At 40.5% G+C, this 15415-nt stretch overlaps 1 protein-coding gene across 2 annotated transcripts in view; it reads left to right on the plus strand.

The window, feature by feature from the left end:
- The first annotated feature begins 438 nt into the window (after positions 1–438).
- Positions 439–15415, plus strand: part of pdgfc (platelet derived growth factor c) — a 40474-nt gene continuing 25497 nt past the window's right edge. For both annotated transcript variants that reach the window (XM_029441703.1, XM_029441704.1), the window contains exon 1: positions 439–1063. In XM_029441703.1, the coding sequence (XP_029297563.1) occupies positions 886–1063 (178 nt within the window). In that variant the 5' untranslated portion in view covers positions 439–885. The remainder of the gene's footprint in view (positions 1064–15415) is intronic.

Below are 15415 nucleotides of genomic sequence, written 5' to 3' on the forward strand. Positions count from 1 at the left end.
ATTCAGACGTGCTCCAAAAACATCCACTCATAATCATTTAATCTGGTATTTGAGTGTTAAAGTTATGTTTCTATGAAACAGTGTGCACAGTTATGATCTTGTATCAGCTGCTTTACTCTCAGTTATCTAAAGATGCTGAAACTACTGGAAACATGTGAAACTGTTTGCAGCAAGTGAAACTGCATTTGACAATATGATTGAAAGTGGGTGAAACACCTCATTGAACGAGGCAGCAACGGAATAGTTAACATGCCGGGGAGTTTCCTCGGCTGGGAAGTTGTACTTTATGTATAGCACCTGTTGTGCCGTCAGTCTCCAAAAACCCAACCCCGGCCGTGCAGCGATATTTTATCTCAGTCTCCACCAAGTTATGACTCGAGACTTTGCCAGACAACACATCTCGTCTCGGTGTTGCGAATGGTTTCTGGGTACAGACTATCAGGTTGCTGCACTCCCTCGCTGTCTCTGTGTGTGAGCTCGTGCTGTAATGCGTGAAGATCAGCGGGGATTTATTCAGACTGAGTCTAGAACGCACAGTGGACGCGCACTTTAGCCAACATGCATCTGTGCTTTTCTAATGATCTCGTACCATAGATGACATGCCTGCATACGGACGCTTTTTCAGCTAATTCCAGGATTATAATTACTTAAAGCCGACCTTTGTTCAACTCAGTATCCAACTTTTCTCTGAGCCAACAGGTGCGCACTTGCATTACGCAGGAACGGCAAGGTCTGCAAGCTCTGGAGGAGAATTTTTCGTGATTTAGGAAGATATACATTTCAATTTTTTCCAGAAGGACTGATGATTAAGATTATGTGGATTCTACTCTGCATGTATCCTCTCCAAATGTGTCCAAAACAGCACTGGTGTCCTGTAAACGACGCATGTGTGTGGTGATACAAACCATCCCATCAACAGCGCTTTGTGATCGCCAACCACCACTCATCCAAATGATCCTTCCATTATTATTCCTTCTTGCATCGCTTCTCCAACAATATGGCTCGGAAGCTGAATCAAGTCATGTCAGCAAATTTCACCCTCCAAGTGTAAAGGAGCAAAACGGTGAGTTTTAATTGTTGTTTGTGACACTTAGAAAAGTTATGAAAATGACGTGAACTTGGGTATTTCTTCACACACATAGCGACATTCGTATTCTTACTGGGTTTAAAGCCATTCTTTTTAAAATGCACATCTTGCTTGAGTTTAAACTGCAATGAATGAGAGTGTTTCATTCAGTTCAAACAGCATTATCCAGGATAGGAAGTGCAAAATTACCTTTTACCTTTAAAGTGTACCAGTGTATGTTTAAGGGGGAAAACCCTCTGAAATTCCTTGTCCCCCGGGGGAAGTTTTCCCTGTGATCATGAAAAAGGCTCCATTCATGCAGCAGTAGCTCCGGGCGATGTAATTTGCTTACCCTCAGAACTGCACTAAGCTGCACTATCAAATTCAGAAATCCAGTTCTGCCAATGTTTAATGTCACCTCCACGTTAGGCTGCAGTTGATGGTGTATCTACCTTGAGTTGCATTAAGTACATCATTTGCAATTTGGCAATTACGTTATTTGTTGTTTTTGAGCGTGTGTGCGCGCGTGTGTGGGTGCAAGCGTGTTTAGTGGGGAGCATAGAGGCTTTCAAACTTTAATTAAAAAAAATTATGTTTTATTTTGATACACTTACGTGGGTTGTTTTCTCATGCTGATTATTTACTTTTACCCACAAAACACTGATTCCGATCTATTATTATTCTCTATTAATGGTTGTTAAGGAAGCCTATATTATACTAATAGTATACATGCTTTCTAGATCAGCTGAAAACTACTTGTTGGTTGCTATTCTGCTCAAGACACTTGCTTTGTCTTGAATATTTAAGAAGATCCATCAGTTGGACTGTTCTACCACTTTATAAATTCATATTGTTAACCAATGGATTTTGGCCCAGATGTCCTACAACCAGTATTGTAGTTCAATCCATCAGATGGGTCTTCCTGTTTAATTAGAGTGTGCTAAAATGACAAAGTGATGTGCAGAAGGATTGGAAACACACACAAAAACTGTTCTTATAGGTAATCATAAGTAAAGCATGTATTTAGTATTAAATAAATAGTCAAACATTAGTATTGGACAGATATATTGACAGAGATTTATACTACAACATAAAGAGACAACAGAACCTCACAGGGTGCAGATGCTGCTCCAGTCAAACTTCATTCATTACTCAGCCTTCTGTAGCCAGTGGGTTTGACTGGCCTTGTGTGAGGACATGCAGCGCTGACTTCACTACAGTTACAGTCAAGGCTGGGAAATCAGAGCCTCCCGCCGGGATCTCCAGGTTTAATCAGGACTGCTGAGAAAGGAAAACAACTGTGAGGAGAGAGGGGAGGGGGAGAGGGATGGAGGAGGAGGTGGAGGGGGGAAGTGTGGGGTGGAGAAATGTTAAACTGTCAAAGAACTCTTTGAAACAGCGGTCACACATTGGCTTTAGGGCGAAGCTGGCCAGGCCGTCTGTAACCTTTGACTGGAGTGTCTGAGCGCTCACCGTTCTGGCGTGCTTGATTGCTGATACTCTGCAAGACAATTTGATATCGATCTGAGTGAAAGGAGGGAACCAGACCTGTCTGGCATGTTTAGTAATAGTTGCCGAGAGAGTTATGGTCCCCAGTTGTATTAAACTTGACAACCGGCTGCTGATGACTCCATAAGATATCAAAGCGGGCTGTCTCCCAGTGTGGGCCGGTGCTGTGTGAAGTAACCATCTGTCACAATAAATGATTTGGACAAAAGTCTCAAAAAGCCGAACAGCATGGGCATGAACTCTGAAATGTAAATGTTGTGTGTTGTGGTCACAAATACTGTGAACACTTCCTTCCTCCACCACTAAAGGGTTACGTTACAATAACATGCATCGCACATTTCACTGTCATGTGTTTGCCACATGGCTATAAGGTTTCACGGTTATTAAGAAAATAAATAGCTAGAAATGACATCTGCAGTTTCTCTACAGAAACGCTTTGTTTGGTAATAAAGTTGAAAGCAAATGCTTGTACTCGTCCACCCCGAACACCACCGCAAGTTATTCGCTTCCTTCTCTCATGACTGTTTTACAGATGATGGTATTTGCATTTTAGGATATCAAGATATTTTGTTAATCATGACTGGTAAAAGGCGAATGCAATATTCATTTACAAGCCTAAAGAATACATTTATATACAACTACTTTGCATTGGCAAATGTAGTTTGTAAGAAACCTAGATTAAGATTTAGTTTGGGTTAAATATTGAAAAAGTCAGTGATTGACCTTTTCAATAGTTGACCAAAACTACAATCTTTGTCTAATCTTCAGAAAGCGTTTTAAGTGATGCAGGACATTAACCACAGAATGTTTCTTCCTAGAGGCATTTGTAAAAGCAAAATAGTAACATGTCATTTGTAGGAAATATAGTTTTGATTTGTTGCAGGATTTATAGTCTGTGTATTTAATATGGAGGCATTTTTAGAGCGAATTCAATCCTTGTTGTTCTCCCGTCCAGGCAAATAGACTCAGGCATATCACAATAAAGCTGTAGCTGCACCTTGTCTTCAGGTTTATTAACTCATGGCATATATAAGCTTGCTTCATTACACTGCGACGGCCTTTGTTCATGCTACAGTGTTTACAAACCCTTCTTCCATTAGGGTGTGATTTGCTGGCAGATGTAGCAGTTGTATAACAATCCACATCCAGCTGAAGGTGCATCTTAGGATGCACCTTTTCATATCATTCCTAGTTACATCCCCACCTAGCCCACCTAAGCACAGACCAGGGTTTTATTAGAAAAATCTGGCTGCAAATATTAGTAGGAGATGCGGATTACCTGCAGATATGCGCACATATCCCTCCTGAGCGCCATTGGAGGAAGGTATGCAACGTGGTAGACCTGCCAATGATCACAGAGGCTGCAGTTGCGCTAGAGATTACGAGATTAGGGGGAGAACTGGGGTTATAAGGGTCGCAGGTCCACGGGCACCATGTGCAGCTTTCCATGTATACATACATGTAAGGTTGAAGATACAGAGGTGCATTGTGCATTCATTGGATTATGATGCGGACAAACAAGCCGTTTATAGTGGGGACTTAAAAACAGGAAAGAGAGTGGGTGGCCTCTCAGGTGTACGTGAAGCCTGCATCAGCCGATCATTCATAGAGAACAGTTGTTAATAGCACACTTAAGAAAGTAGTGGAGTGGGATTAGTTATTTAGGTCATTCAGAGGTTCCACAACTAAAAGTCCTGTTCAGACGATGTTCTGTGACTGACAGCTGAAGCACTTCTTGGTCTTGTGTAAGCAAAACACGCTCTCGCTTGAAGATTAGAAACTGCTTCAGATAACATCGGGTTCTTTCATCTCAAACGTACAGGTACACCTCTGCATACTGTACATGAAAACTTTAGGGGAAAAGTCAACTACAACTCCCAAGATGCTTCCTGGTAAAATCCATCTAATCACAGAGCTTAATATTCTGTTGGGTGTTCCTCTAACGTCGAGCTGGAGTTAAATATTCTGTTTCATAGAAACCTGATAATGCATTCAAGCTGTTTAAATTAATTCTGTTTCAGATTTTGGGTCAATCTCAGATCAGTCGGTAACCATTGCAATGACAGAGCAATCTGAATATCTTCCCTTTCCAAATGGTAGCTGAAGCTCGTGGGTATTGTTTTATTTAGAGCCATCCTGCACACCACAAGAAGAAACAAAGTTAAAATAATTATACATTCTGATGGCTGTAACATAAAACTAGTACATTATTAAATTACTCAGGAGACTATGATGCATTGAGGATGTATAGGGGGATGCAATTCAAAGAAAAACTTGTACAGTGATCAAAATAAAGCGAGTCCTTTGACACTATAAAGTTATTTTCTTACACACAGAGTCAGAATCATATACGGGTTTCTCGCCTTCTCGGCCAATTTTTAACAAATCTGTCCCGACGAGAGCAAACAAAGTGATTTATATACGAACCTGCAAACCTCTTCCACTGGCAGCTACAAGTGTGGCCAGCTGGCATTCACGTTTCCACTATGTTGTTTTAAGTGGTTTCCATAGTGCTTAACTTTATGTTTTAATGTGAAATTACGATACGCCTCTTAAACCAGTGAAACAAAACTAGCCGGCCTTGGAATCTGCGTGCATTCTTTAATACAGGTCAGATGTTTCCTGCTTCCCTGGGAAAGTTTGTTACCAGTGAGAAGAGGTTGTACTTTGATGGATATGCTTGAATGAATGAATGCAGCACTCTGCAGTTTATCATTGTAGTGGGCAGTGCAATAACAGCCTCTGCGCTTGACTGAATTAAAACCATCAGAGGAAATGGACGGGTCGAGTTCAATGAACTCCGCGGGAAAGAGGGAAAGTGTAAAGCCACATATATAAAACGAGGGTTGTCAGGATGGTTTCTTATTTTCTCAATGGAGCCAACATCCTTCTTTAAAGTGACTAAACACATCCCATGTAAACATTATGTGGAAGTAAGAAAAGTTTCCAGGATTGCAGCAGGAGAAACCCACTGAATACAGACAGGTCTATGTCTACTGCAGGGAGGAGTTTTTCCCCTCAACATCTCACTCCAGAGTGGAGGACCTTGGATAACAGTGTCTATGTTTTCCCTGTCAGCACTATTTGAATGTAGAGTGCTGCATTTGGCAAGCAAAGCATGCCACCGCCTGCCTGCTGTTTGTCATTTCAGGCGGCGACAGCACCGTCTCCCCCCACCTTCTCAAGCAGCCAAGGGAGTTTTCGAGGGATATGGGTCACGGGTTTAAACTGTGCTGGAAAAAAACAACAACTGTCTGTGTGCTGAATCAGTGTTAGTGAAGTGTTCTGTGCTTAGAGTCAATGCTCTGGCCATTGATGGTCGAATGAAATAAAACAGGAATTCCTTGGCGTCTGAAAAGTGGATGAGCATGATGCTTAGAACCTGCAATAATTGATTTCTTTGCCACTTGATAACAAAAAGTTATAAATCATTACCTTATAAAGTTGCTACGGTGAAATCGTTTAGCACATCCAGCAGCAATGGTTCATCCTTTAAGCTCTGTTTTTGGTCTCTACCAACTCCTGAGAGAAATATCTCTTTAATTCCCTAATGCTTCAATTCCTTTAATTCCCTAACGCTAACTTTGCACGGCACTGCTAAGTGCAGAGCAGATAGCATACAATGGGTTTATATGTTTTCCACTGAAAACAGATGCCTGCTGTGTCTGAGAATGAGGTTGGTGAGAACCCATTGTTAATATAAAATATATTTATGAGGCCAGCTTTAAAGTGATAGTCAAATCAACCATTTTGAAATAAGAAATAGTCATCCCCTGCAGATTTGAAAATTGGCTGCTTAAAGTGTTTTGGCTGATGTCAGCTTGGAGTCACATCAGTTACAATGGATTCCAATGGTGCCAGTGGTGTTGGGAAAAACATAACATCTTCTAAAGCAACTACTCCTGCAGCATCATACATGTCCTCCATTGTCCATCTGTCATACTACTATAGGCTACTAGTATCATTTATCAATCATGCTAATTTGAGTGTTGATCTGCAATGATGAAAGGTTAAACCCATGTAGCCCCGTTAAAGGGTTATAGAACCAGAGCTATAAAACATAATCGTTTCTATTGTTAGCTTGTGTGGAGATGCACAGCTATGCTAAAACACACTTATAGTAAAGGTTGAAGGACAAGATGATATATCATAAACAATTAGACCCAGTATCTATAAAAATACTTTGTAAAAAATGTATTAGCACTGTAACAACTTGATTAAACAAAAGTATAGACGTGTTTGTTTATGTGTTAAATTGTTCCTCGTGCCAAAGAAAAGTTCACTTTTAGCTTTGTTTCACTTATTAGTGAAATATCACCATGAAGTACACACCGGTAATTAATCTAGCAAACATACACATAGAGTAAAGTAAAAAGGGTGGAATATATAACATCAACAGTTAAAACTACAGTTAGCATGTTGTGCTAGAAACACGTTAGCCTCAAACAGCCACTATAATGTCTACTTTGGTTGGCAGTAAACGGATCACGTAACAAATTACTAAACAGCTGTAACAAAAGAGTAACGCTCTGACAAGGATATTTAAACAGTAGATAAAATATGTTTTTGTTTGGTTCATTAAACTGCTGTAGAACGGTGTCAGCAGGGTTGCCAGTATCAGAAGTTCAGTGGGTGTACTTGCAGCTCCCAGGTGTGTCTGAACCTACCTGAATAGAAATCAGGGTGTTGGTGAGGAAACACATTCATGCTCAGCAAACACTGCCTGGATAAATACCGTAATGTCTTTAAATAATATCTTTGATGTGGCTACGAGTTCTTATCGGTGCAGTTCTGTAGTGGTCTCATTGTCCCGCCTCCATCGGCAGCCCTCCAATAGGAAACCCACTTTCTGAAATACTAACGGTTTGCAGAGAAGGATTGTCACTGGGTTACACCATCAGCTTGGCAATATCATCTCAAATGTTTGGCTTTGTCGATGTTTCTTTGCAAATGCTTCTCCTGAAAGACACAATTTGGTTGGTAATTGTAAAGATTTGATATTACTACTTTCCCTTACAAGCAAAACAAATACAGATAGCGCTTCTGTCATGTTTCCTCCTTATCTACGCCGTGAGATTACTTGAATCGAAAAGCAATTTAGCTTCCTTAGCGGAAGGACTTGGTGAATGTTATCAGCTGTTTCTGCACAATGACTGAAGTAGCTATAGTCTGACCAGCTGGCACTGAGCAAAGCAGTTCCACATGAAGCACAGCAGATAAAACAAAACCAAAAAGAAAATGTGCAATTGTGAGTCAAGTGCCTCTGAGAGCTCCCAGAGCAAAGAAATGTACAATTTATAAACCTGGACTTCTAAACACGGGAGTGTTAATAGTCCCAATGCTAACATTGATTCTGCGGGGCAGAGGGAAGTGTAGTCTAAACATGAAGGGTGGAGTATGTCCGCCTAAAGTCAAGATTACAAATACCTGTCATTCACTGCGAGTTCGCATTGTTTCCTCGGCTCCCTTTTTCTTTTCTTTTACTGGTCTGATTGTCGTCCTGACCTGCTGTTTTACTGCCCTCACTGGCATAGAGCTGTCGTGGGTCAATAACACATCTAAAGTACAAAGGAAGGTGTGCTTACTTTTGCAGCAGCTCTGAAGGTATTTAGGGTCATAAAACTTAACTAAAAACAGATCAGACTGGCATGTCTGAGAAATACAGTAGAGTCACACCTAACCCGACCAGAGTATCCTTCAAAGCATATTCAGCGTAACACATCACGTGTCTGTGGTTTTATGTACTTAATTGCTCCACATTAAGGGGTGCATTAGAGCTTGAGTAACACAATAATTTATGTGCATTTTGCGTTGAACACTGAGCAAGTCAAGGCAAGCAAATGTATGTATCTTTAAGCTCTATATGATGGTATGAAGAAAATAGGAGTTGTGAAAGATTGTTTGATCTACTGTAAATGCTGGCAATGATTATCATTCTCTAAAACAGACGCTTTCGTTGATACAGCATGGATCAGACGCTGGGAGGGTTTGAGAATGTGCCAGCATGTCACTGTTTTTACACAGAGCTCAGTCGTCCTGTGAGGATCGGTTGTTTTATGGCAACTGGAATTCCACTGTGCTGAAAAACTCTTGGCAGCGAGATGAGTTGACCTTGGTGATCGTCTCTGGAGGGCGTGTCTGCATAGCTTGGCAGATGTCATCACCTCCTATCAGAGAGGTATTTCAAAGTGTCCTGTAATGACTCTACTCTTCAATTCACTGAGTGTCATGGCCGACACCTTGCAGTCGACTGACAGGGAGCTTGACCCAGATCAAGTGCAGAGGAATTCAACAGCTGTGTCTTTTATGATACAATAAGAGTTCATTGGTAACACTTTACAAAAGCGGGAGAGTTCCTGAAACAAGCACTATATAAGTTAATTAATAACAAACTGCGAGATACTATGTTAAGGAACCAGTATCGATCTACAATCTTAATGAATCACTGCCCGATAAGCTCTATATCAACCAACCAATTAGTCCTCATTGTGTGCATATTAGTTACTAATTGTGCTCCATTGAGTTCCTATTTGCAAAAACTTTAACTTGCACTACACACATTGTGAAAAGTAAACCACAACAACCAACAACCACATTGTCTCAGACGTCATATATGTAAACAAACTTAACTGGTCTCCCTTCCTCATCATACGAAGACTTCCTCACGTGTGAATCCGAGCTACTGGAATTATCCGATGCAGCAGAGACATTTCACGCTTATCAAGCACCTAGATAATTTTAGAACGCAGCGATGAGAGTTACTGATGCTCGAGAAGCCTCACAGAGTTTAGAATACACTCTGGACACCTCAGTGCAGATATGATGTGCAGTTTGAGCAGTTGAAAGGAGAATACAATGAAGATGTGACTGTAGTTACAGCTTTATACTCACTACAAAGTATGATCGTGCAAATGAAAAGTGTGAGCTGATGCTTGCAGAATGCATCAGGGTACATTTAATGCTCGTTGGAATGGGCTCAGTTAAACCTAATTAGCTTAATCAATAACACAATGAACGTCGATACATATTGTAAACACCATCTTGTGTACTGAAGGGACTCTCAGTGTACTGCGGCTCAGGTTTTGTGCTCAATGTACAGATGGTTACACACACACACACACACGCACGCACGCACGCACGCACGCACGCACGCACACACACACACACACACACACACACACACACACATATAACAGGTACACACACCAACACAGCAGGTACACTTCCTTGTCGGGTCAAATGTTGGTTAATTTCTCGCTGCATATATTGACACGTATTGTTTTGGACTGTTGCAATTACATCCCTTATTGAAATTTCACACCTTATGTGTGATTTAATTCATGTTACATGACAGGTTGTCAAATAAACAACCTGTCAATAATAGTAACTTGCAGTAACATTTCGATTATTGTACATTATATTTTTAACCTTCAACCAATAAGGTCTTGCTCATACACACCTAGTTTATCGTATTTTGTATTTTTTAAGTCAGTACCTTATTTATTTACTTTTGTCATTAAGGAAATTGTGCACCAGCGGTGAAAAGGAAAAAAGCTCAACACATATTAACCTTTCGATCGGCCCTCATTAAGTAGTTTTATAGACCCGATACTAAAGTAAATCCCTTGTTGTTGAACACTTGTTTGGCTCATTTTGTTTGGCACAGTAAACTAAACAGAATTTCCTCTTTTCTCCATGTATTACTCATGTAGCATGTGATGCATCATCACTCAAAGAATCATCCTTCCAAAACTTTATATGGAGACATTTCTCCTGCGTTCAGTATTTATTACCTAAAATACCATAACTCATAAGTCATGCATGCCCATGGAAATTAAAACCACCACTGTGTCTTCTTTATACGCCATCGGAGGAGAGTGAGAAAAGAACCAGAAACTATTACATGAATATCCCAGCTCTAATGCATTTAGGCGTGGGGTGGAGGGGGGTAAATAAAAAACACACCTGTCCCGACATCATCGGCATAGCGCTGGATTATGTCACCTAGCACATGGTGAGATGTGATATACGATGCTATGCCAGTGGTATACAGAGACGGTAACCCAATCACACATACTATTTTGAGAATGTATGGCTTTTCCCAAAGCACAAATAGGTTTTCGGTGCAGACTGGATACGCTCTGCCTAGGCATGCTTACGCTCAGATCCCCATGGGAGGGTATCCATTTCTACGGCCCGAATGGAATGAAAATGCACATTAGCTATTAGGTATTTTGACTGACAGGAATGATTTTGCCAACTGTGTGTGTGTGTGTGTGTGTGTGTGTGTGTGTGTGTGTGTGTGTGTGTGTGCATGTTTGTGTGTTGCTCACGGATCTCCAGCAATATCCATTTCATAAGAGTGAAATTACCTCTTTCTCATGACCGCTCCTCGATTGTACAGGCTTGTCCGCGGTGCTGGAAAAGGTTTTGTATTACTTTGGTAACTTCTACTGCTGGTGATCTGGAATTATACTCTCCTGTAACACTCACTTTAAAAGGGCAGTTGATACCAAGATTAATAGAGGACGTACTTTAATACCGTTCAATGATTTTTCCAAATAGTTTTTTAAGGGCAGGGGTATACATAACATCCTGACACTTGGCTATGCCTTTTTCTATTCAACTCCCAAGTGTTCATTGAGGAAACTCTTCTGGTTAATGTGATGCAACATGCAATCGGTCATTTTGTTGCAGCGAGAAAAGCCGATGTTCTTGTACGATGGAAAAACTAACTTGGCAACACTGACTGATTTACTGGAAGAATGCACTTTATTCATTCAACATCCCACTTCTGGAACACGTTGACTCTTCCAGTGAGTGAGTTAGAGATGATCAGTTATTTTGCACACATTGTTCTCGTGTTACTTGGACATCTAAGCTACACTCTGTGCCAGTGTGTGTAATGAGTAGCTGATTTATTTCTGCACACAATGCTTGGAAATGGGTCCAGAATCTGATTCTGGTTGTGGTTGGGTACAGAGGTGTGGAGAGGAAACGGCTCAATGCCCAGATGTTGCGTGGCTCAGTACCAGTTGAGGAATACAACATATGACAAATTCAGTCAAGTGGTGAAAACACTTAAAAAGGATCTGAAATCTCACACACAGGAACTAGATGGTGTGATCGGAGGATGCCAAATAAGCTTAGAGCTGGAAGTAATGAGCCAATTGGATGATGCCCATTACAAAGCATCACATCAGCCATTATGTTGTAATTTAGGAAGTTCTGGGCATACTGTAATTTACCAGGAGGAAGGATGCATTTTGACTACACTGTTTATTAAATGGTGAATCTTAATCCCAGAGTGGTTTGGTGAGCGAATAGGCATTTCTCACGGTCGACTGCAAAAGCACAGGTGGAACTCATAACCTTAATTATGGTGACAAGAGAAGATTTTCAGTGTGAGAAAGGTCTATTCAGTGTTGTTGGTGACACAACATAATGTTACAGCTGGAGACAAATGTCTGGAAATCCTAAATGAAAGTCTTAAAATGTCAAATAAAATGATTTAAGGCTTTAATCTTGAACGTGTATTAAAGGTAGTGTGCTTGGCGTGAGTTTGTGTTTCTGAGTTTGTGGGCTGCTCAGATTAAATAAATAATAGAGATATGCAGATTCTATAAATGGACTGACCAGAAATATTCACTCCATTTTCTTCTTCACACAGGAGTTTGTGTGATAACATCTTGAAAGGAAACCTTCTGAATGTGTAATGCTGAGAAGTAGAAGAATAAGACAGGTTACCAACCAGTTAGTAGAAGAGGTGTTGAGGGCCCCCCCTCTCTCCCGCCCTTTTCTTTTCTCTGTTCCCTCCATATCTTACATCTGTTCAGCTGCCTCTAATTAGGGCTTTTTACAGACGACAGCATTAAAATGGCCCCGGAACCACGCCAACTAATGAGAGTACATTGACAAGGCAGATCTTTCATGCACAACTCAGTTTGTCAAAATCTATCTTTCATTTTCTGCCTTGACAGCCAAAGTTTGTTCAACACTTTGTTTGCCTTCACACCTGTTGACAGGCCTTAGCTGAGATTTAAAGCAGGTCACTGAGTTTCTTTTGGCTTAGTTTGCGGCATTGGATGCTCGTGGTGATGGATTTTCTCAGGCAGATCATTGACATGTTTGCATGCAAGCTGTGGACATGAAGCCAATATTTCTATTATGCTGAATAGAGTCAATTCATCACTTTTACTGATACAGATGAGAACCAAAAACCCAGATTAATTCACATCAAATATATGGAATTATAATAATGAGACCATAATACAATTTGAATTCACAATAATGTGGTCTTACATCTACCATGTACAACCATAAAATGCCCTAAAAATGATTGATAGTGAAAAGAATCAAACAAATGATGAAACTTAAAAGACCAAAATAATCAAATCAAATATGTAGGAGATTGTTGCTTTTGGGGTAAACTACATAAAACAAGGCTATTGTCCGCATCCACTGCCAAATGTGGGCTATTATTCTTATTTAAGGGCTGCGGCTGTAATAACCCTTTTCTTCATCCAGTGTTGTTATTAGAAGGTGTAATATGAACATGTCATGTATTCACAAGAGATATGAGTCATCTTAACTCAAGTGCTTATAATTGACCCAAATAACTACTTTGCTCTTATTGAGTTCTCATCAGGTCAACATGTATGTTAATAGCCCTGATTAGAACATTTTTCAGAGCTGATATTTTGGCTCGTCATAGCAGGAACAGGTGTGATTGATAACATTGAAACCACCTGCGGAGCCATCGTTAATGGAGTTAGTTTTACCTGAGCTTTCCCTGCTGTGACCAGCAAACACCAGGTGATTCCTTAATTTTAAGATTACTTGTTTAGTGGTTAGCATCTTGTACATCTTGTACATTAAGACGACTTTGGAGATACTCACTAGCTAACTTCCAACACCGCAAGCGTCTGTGCTAAGCTAACACTTCTGTGCTAAGCTAACACGTCTGTGCTAAGCTAACACGTCTGTGCTAAGCTAACACGTCTGTGCTAAGCTAACACGTCCTGGACTACCGCAGAATAGTTGCTAATTGTGTCTGTTTGCATGTAAGTTCTACAAGTGACTCCTTTCATTTGATCCATTGTTAATATCAATATTTATTAGAGCTGCTTCCGGATACAAGACTTATTACTTTAATTGACAGCTCAGTCTTGGTGGTCTAATATGAAGCAGACTTTCCTGATCATTCACCCAACAATTCATTCATCAGTAATACATTTGTGATTTATGAGAAACTAACTCTGCAGTTCCTCATATTCAGGCTACTTCCTGGTTGCTGCCAAGGCCACAGCTCCGGATTGCTTAGTTCAGGAATTGGACTTGTGAAGTTTAAGTAGTAGAAGTATTTACCCAGATGTATATTCCTTCAAGCGCTGCAGGGAAAGGCTTGTGTTTTCTAACCATTTATCTCCGGAGGTAATTACACGGCTGTTGTTCCTTAAGTGCAGCTTCATTAATATTCATTGCATCCAACAGTAAAATACGGCTTTAAGTGGCCGGCTGTGTTCTTCCATTTTTTTGTTTGTGTTTTTCCGATAACAATTGCATCAAACAGCGGGTTTATGTTTGGAGGCAAAGACATGGATGATTGAAAGGCTTTTTTATGAGTCGTCAGGGAGGAGTGCTGGGAGGCCTTTTGTCAAGCGGTGGACAGTCACAGGCTTAATGACCTGTGTAGACTAATAAAAGGCCAAGTGCTTAGCGTATCCATATATTTGTCATTTCTCAAAACTATTTCAAAAACAAGCAGATAAAAAATGAGACCCTGTAAGTATGGTGACATCAGTCTCCAGCGGACATTACTCACGTTGATGTGTGGGTGTGGTTGCGTGTAAAGGTGGTCGAAGGTGTAACAAGGGGTTACTTGCAGTTCAGGAACTTAAAGAGATTTAATTAAATCCTCACACTGATGGTTCGATGGGTTACAATTACATTTAGAGAGCAATTGATTAGACAACATACCACTGGCTTTAGGTGTGAGTAAATCTTAATCACTTAACGTTTTTAATTACAGCTGCAGGTGTTTCAGTTAGCAGCTGAGGTGAAGCACAGAAGGTCACTGAATCCACAGCTTCATCTGGAGTTCAATATGCAAAATCAAGGAGTAACATGCCTCCTCATATTTGATAAAATAATCAATACATTCAATCCCTTCTTTCAGCCAGCCCTAACCAATCAATAAGGAGTGTACAATCCATCCCATCGACTCAATTTAAGTTAAAGTGACAGCTGCGGTAGAGGTTGCTATGAGCGTTTAACATTTTTCACATTGATCAAAGAAATGTGTCCATATGTGCACAATAACTGCAACAATCTTAACCACGCTGGCGACCATTTTGCTATGGTATTTTTCATGGATGTTGGTAGGTATCTAAAGAAACTAGCTGTGTAAAGAGATGACGTCCTCACTCTTAATCCCTCTTAATCTCTGATTGGTCCATTGTTTTCGGGGGAAATAGCCATCAATGCCAGACGTAAAGAAATCGCAGATTTGAAAACAAATCTAAAATGTGGAAGGCACTTTAAAGTTCTGGAATTTGGTTTAAATGTCACGCTGCTTACATCATGAACCAATGTTACCCTGCTAGCGTTTGTGGTTTTGTCCGATGGAATCTCATTTGAAGCTTTTACACATTTTACACATCTGTGGCTTTTATCAAGTGTAACTTCAAAGGGTGCAAAGTTCCCGTTAATCACAAAAATTCAAAGCAGCCAACTGTAAGAACTGCAGGGGTCAAAGCCATACCGCTGATGCAATAATTCAATGTCCGTATAGCGGTTGCATTTGATAACATTGTGCAGATCAGTGAGAGTTAAGAGGCA

Source organism: Cottoperca gobio, chromosome 10 (assembly GCF_900634415.1).
Source record: "Cottoperca gobio chromosome 10, fCotGob3.1, whole genome shotgun sequence".
In the NCBI taxonomy this organism is placed as follows: domain Eukaryota; kingdom Metazoa; phylum Chordata; class Actinopteri; order Perciformes; family Bovichtidae; genus Cottoperca; species Cottoperca gobio.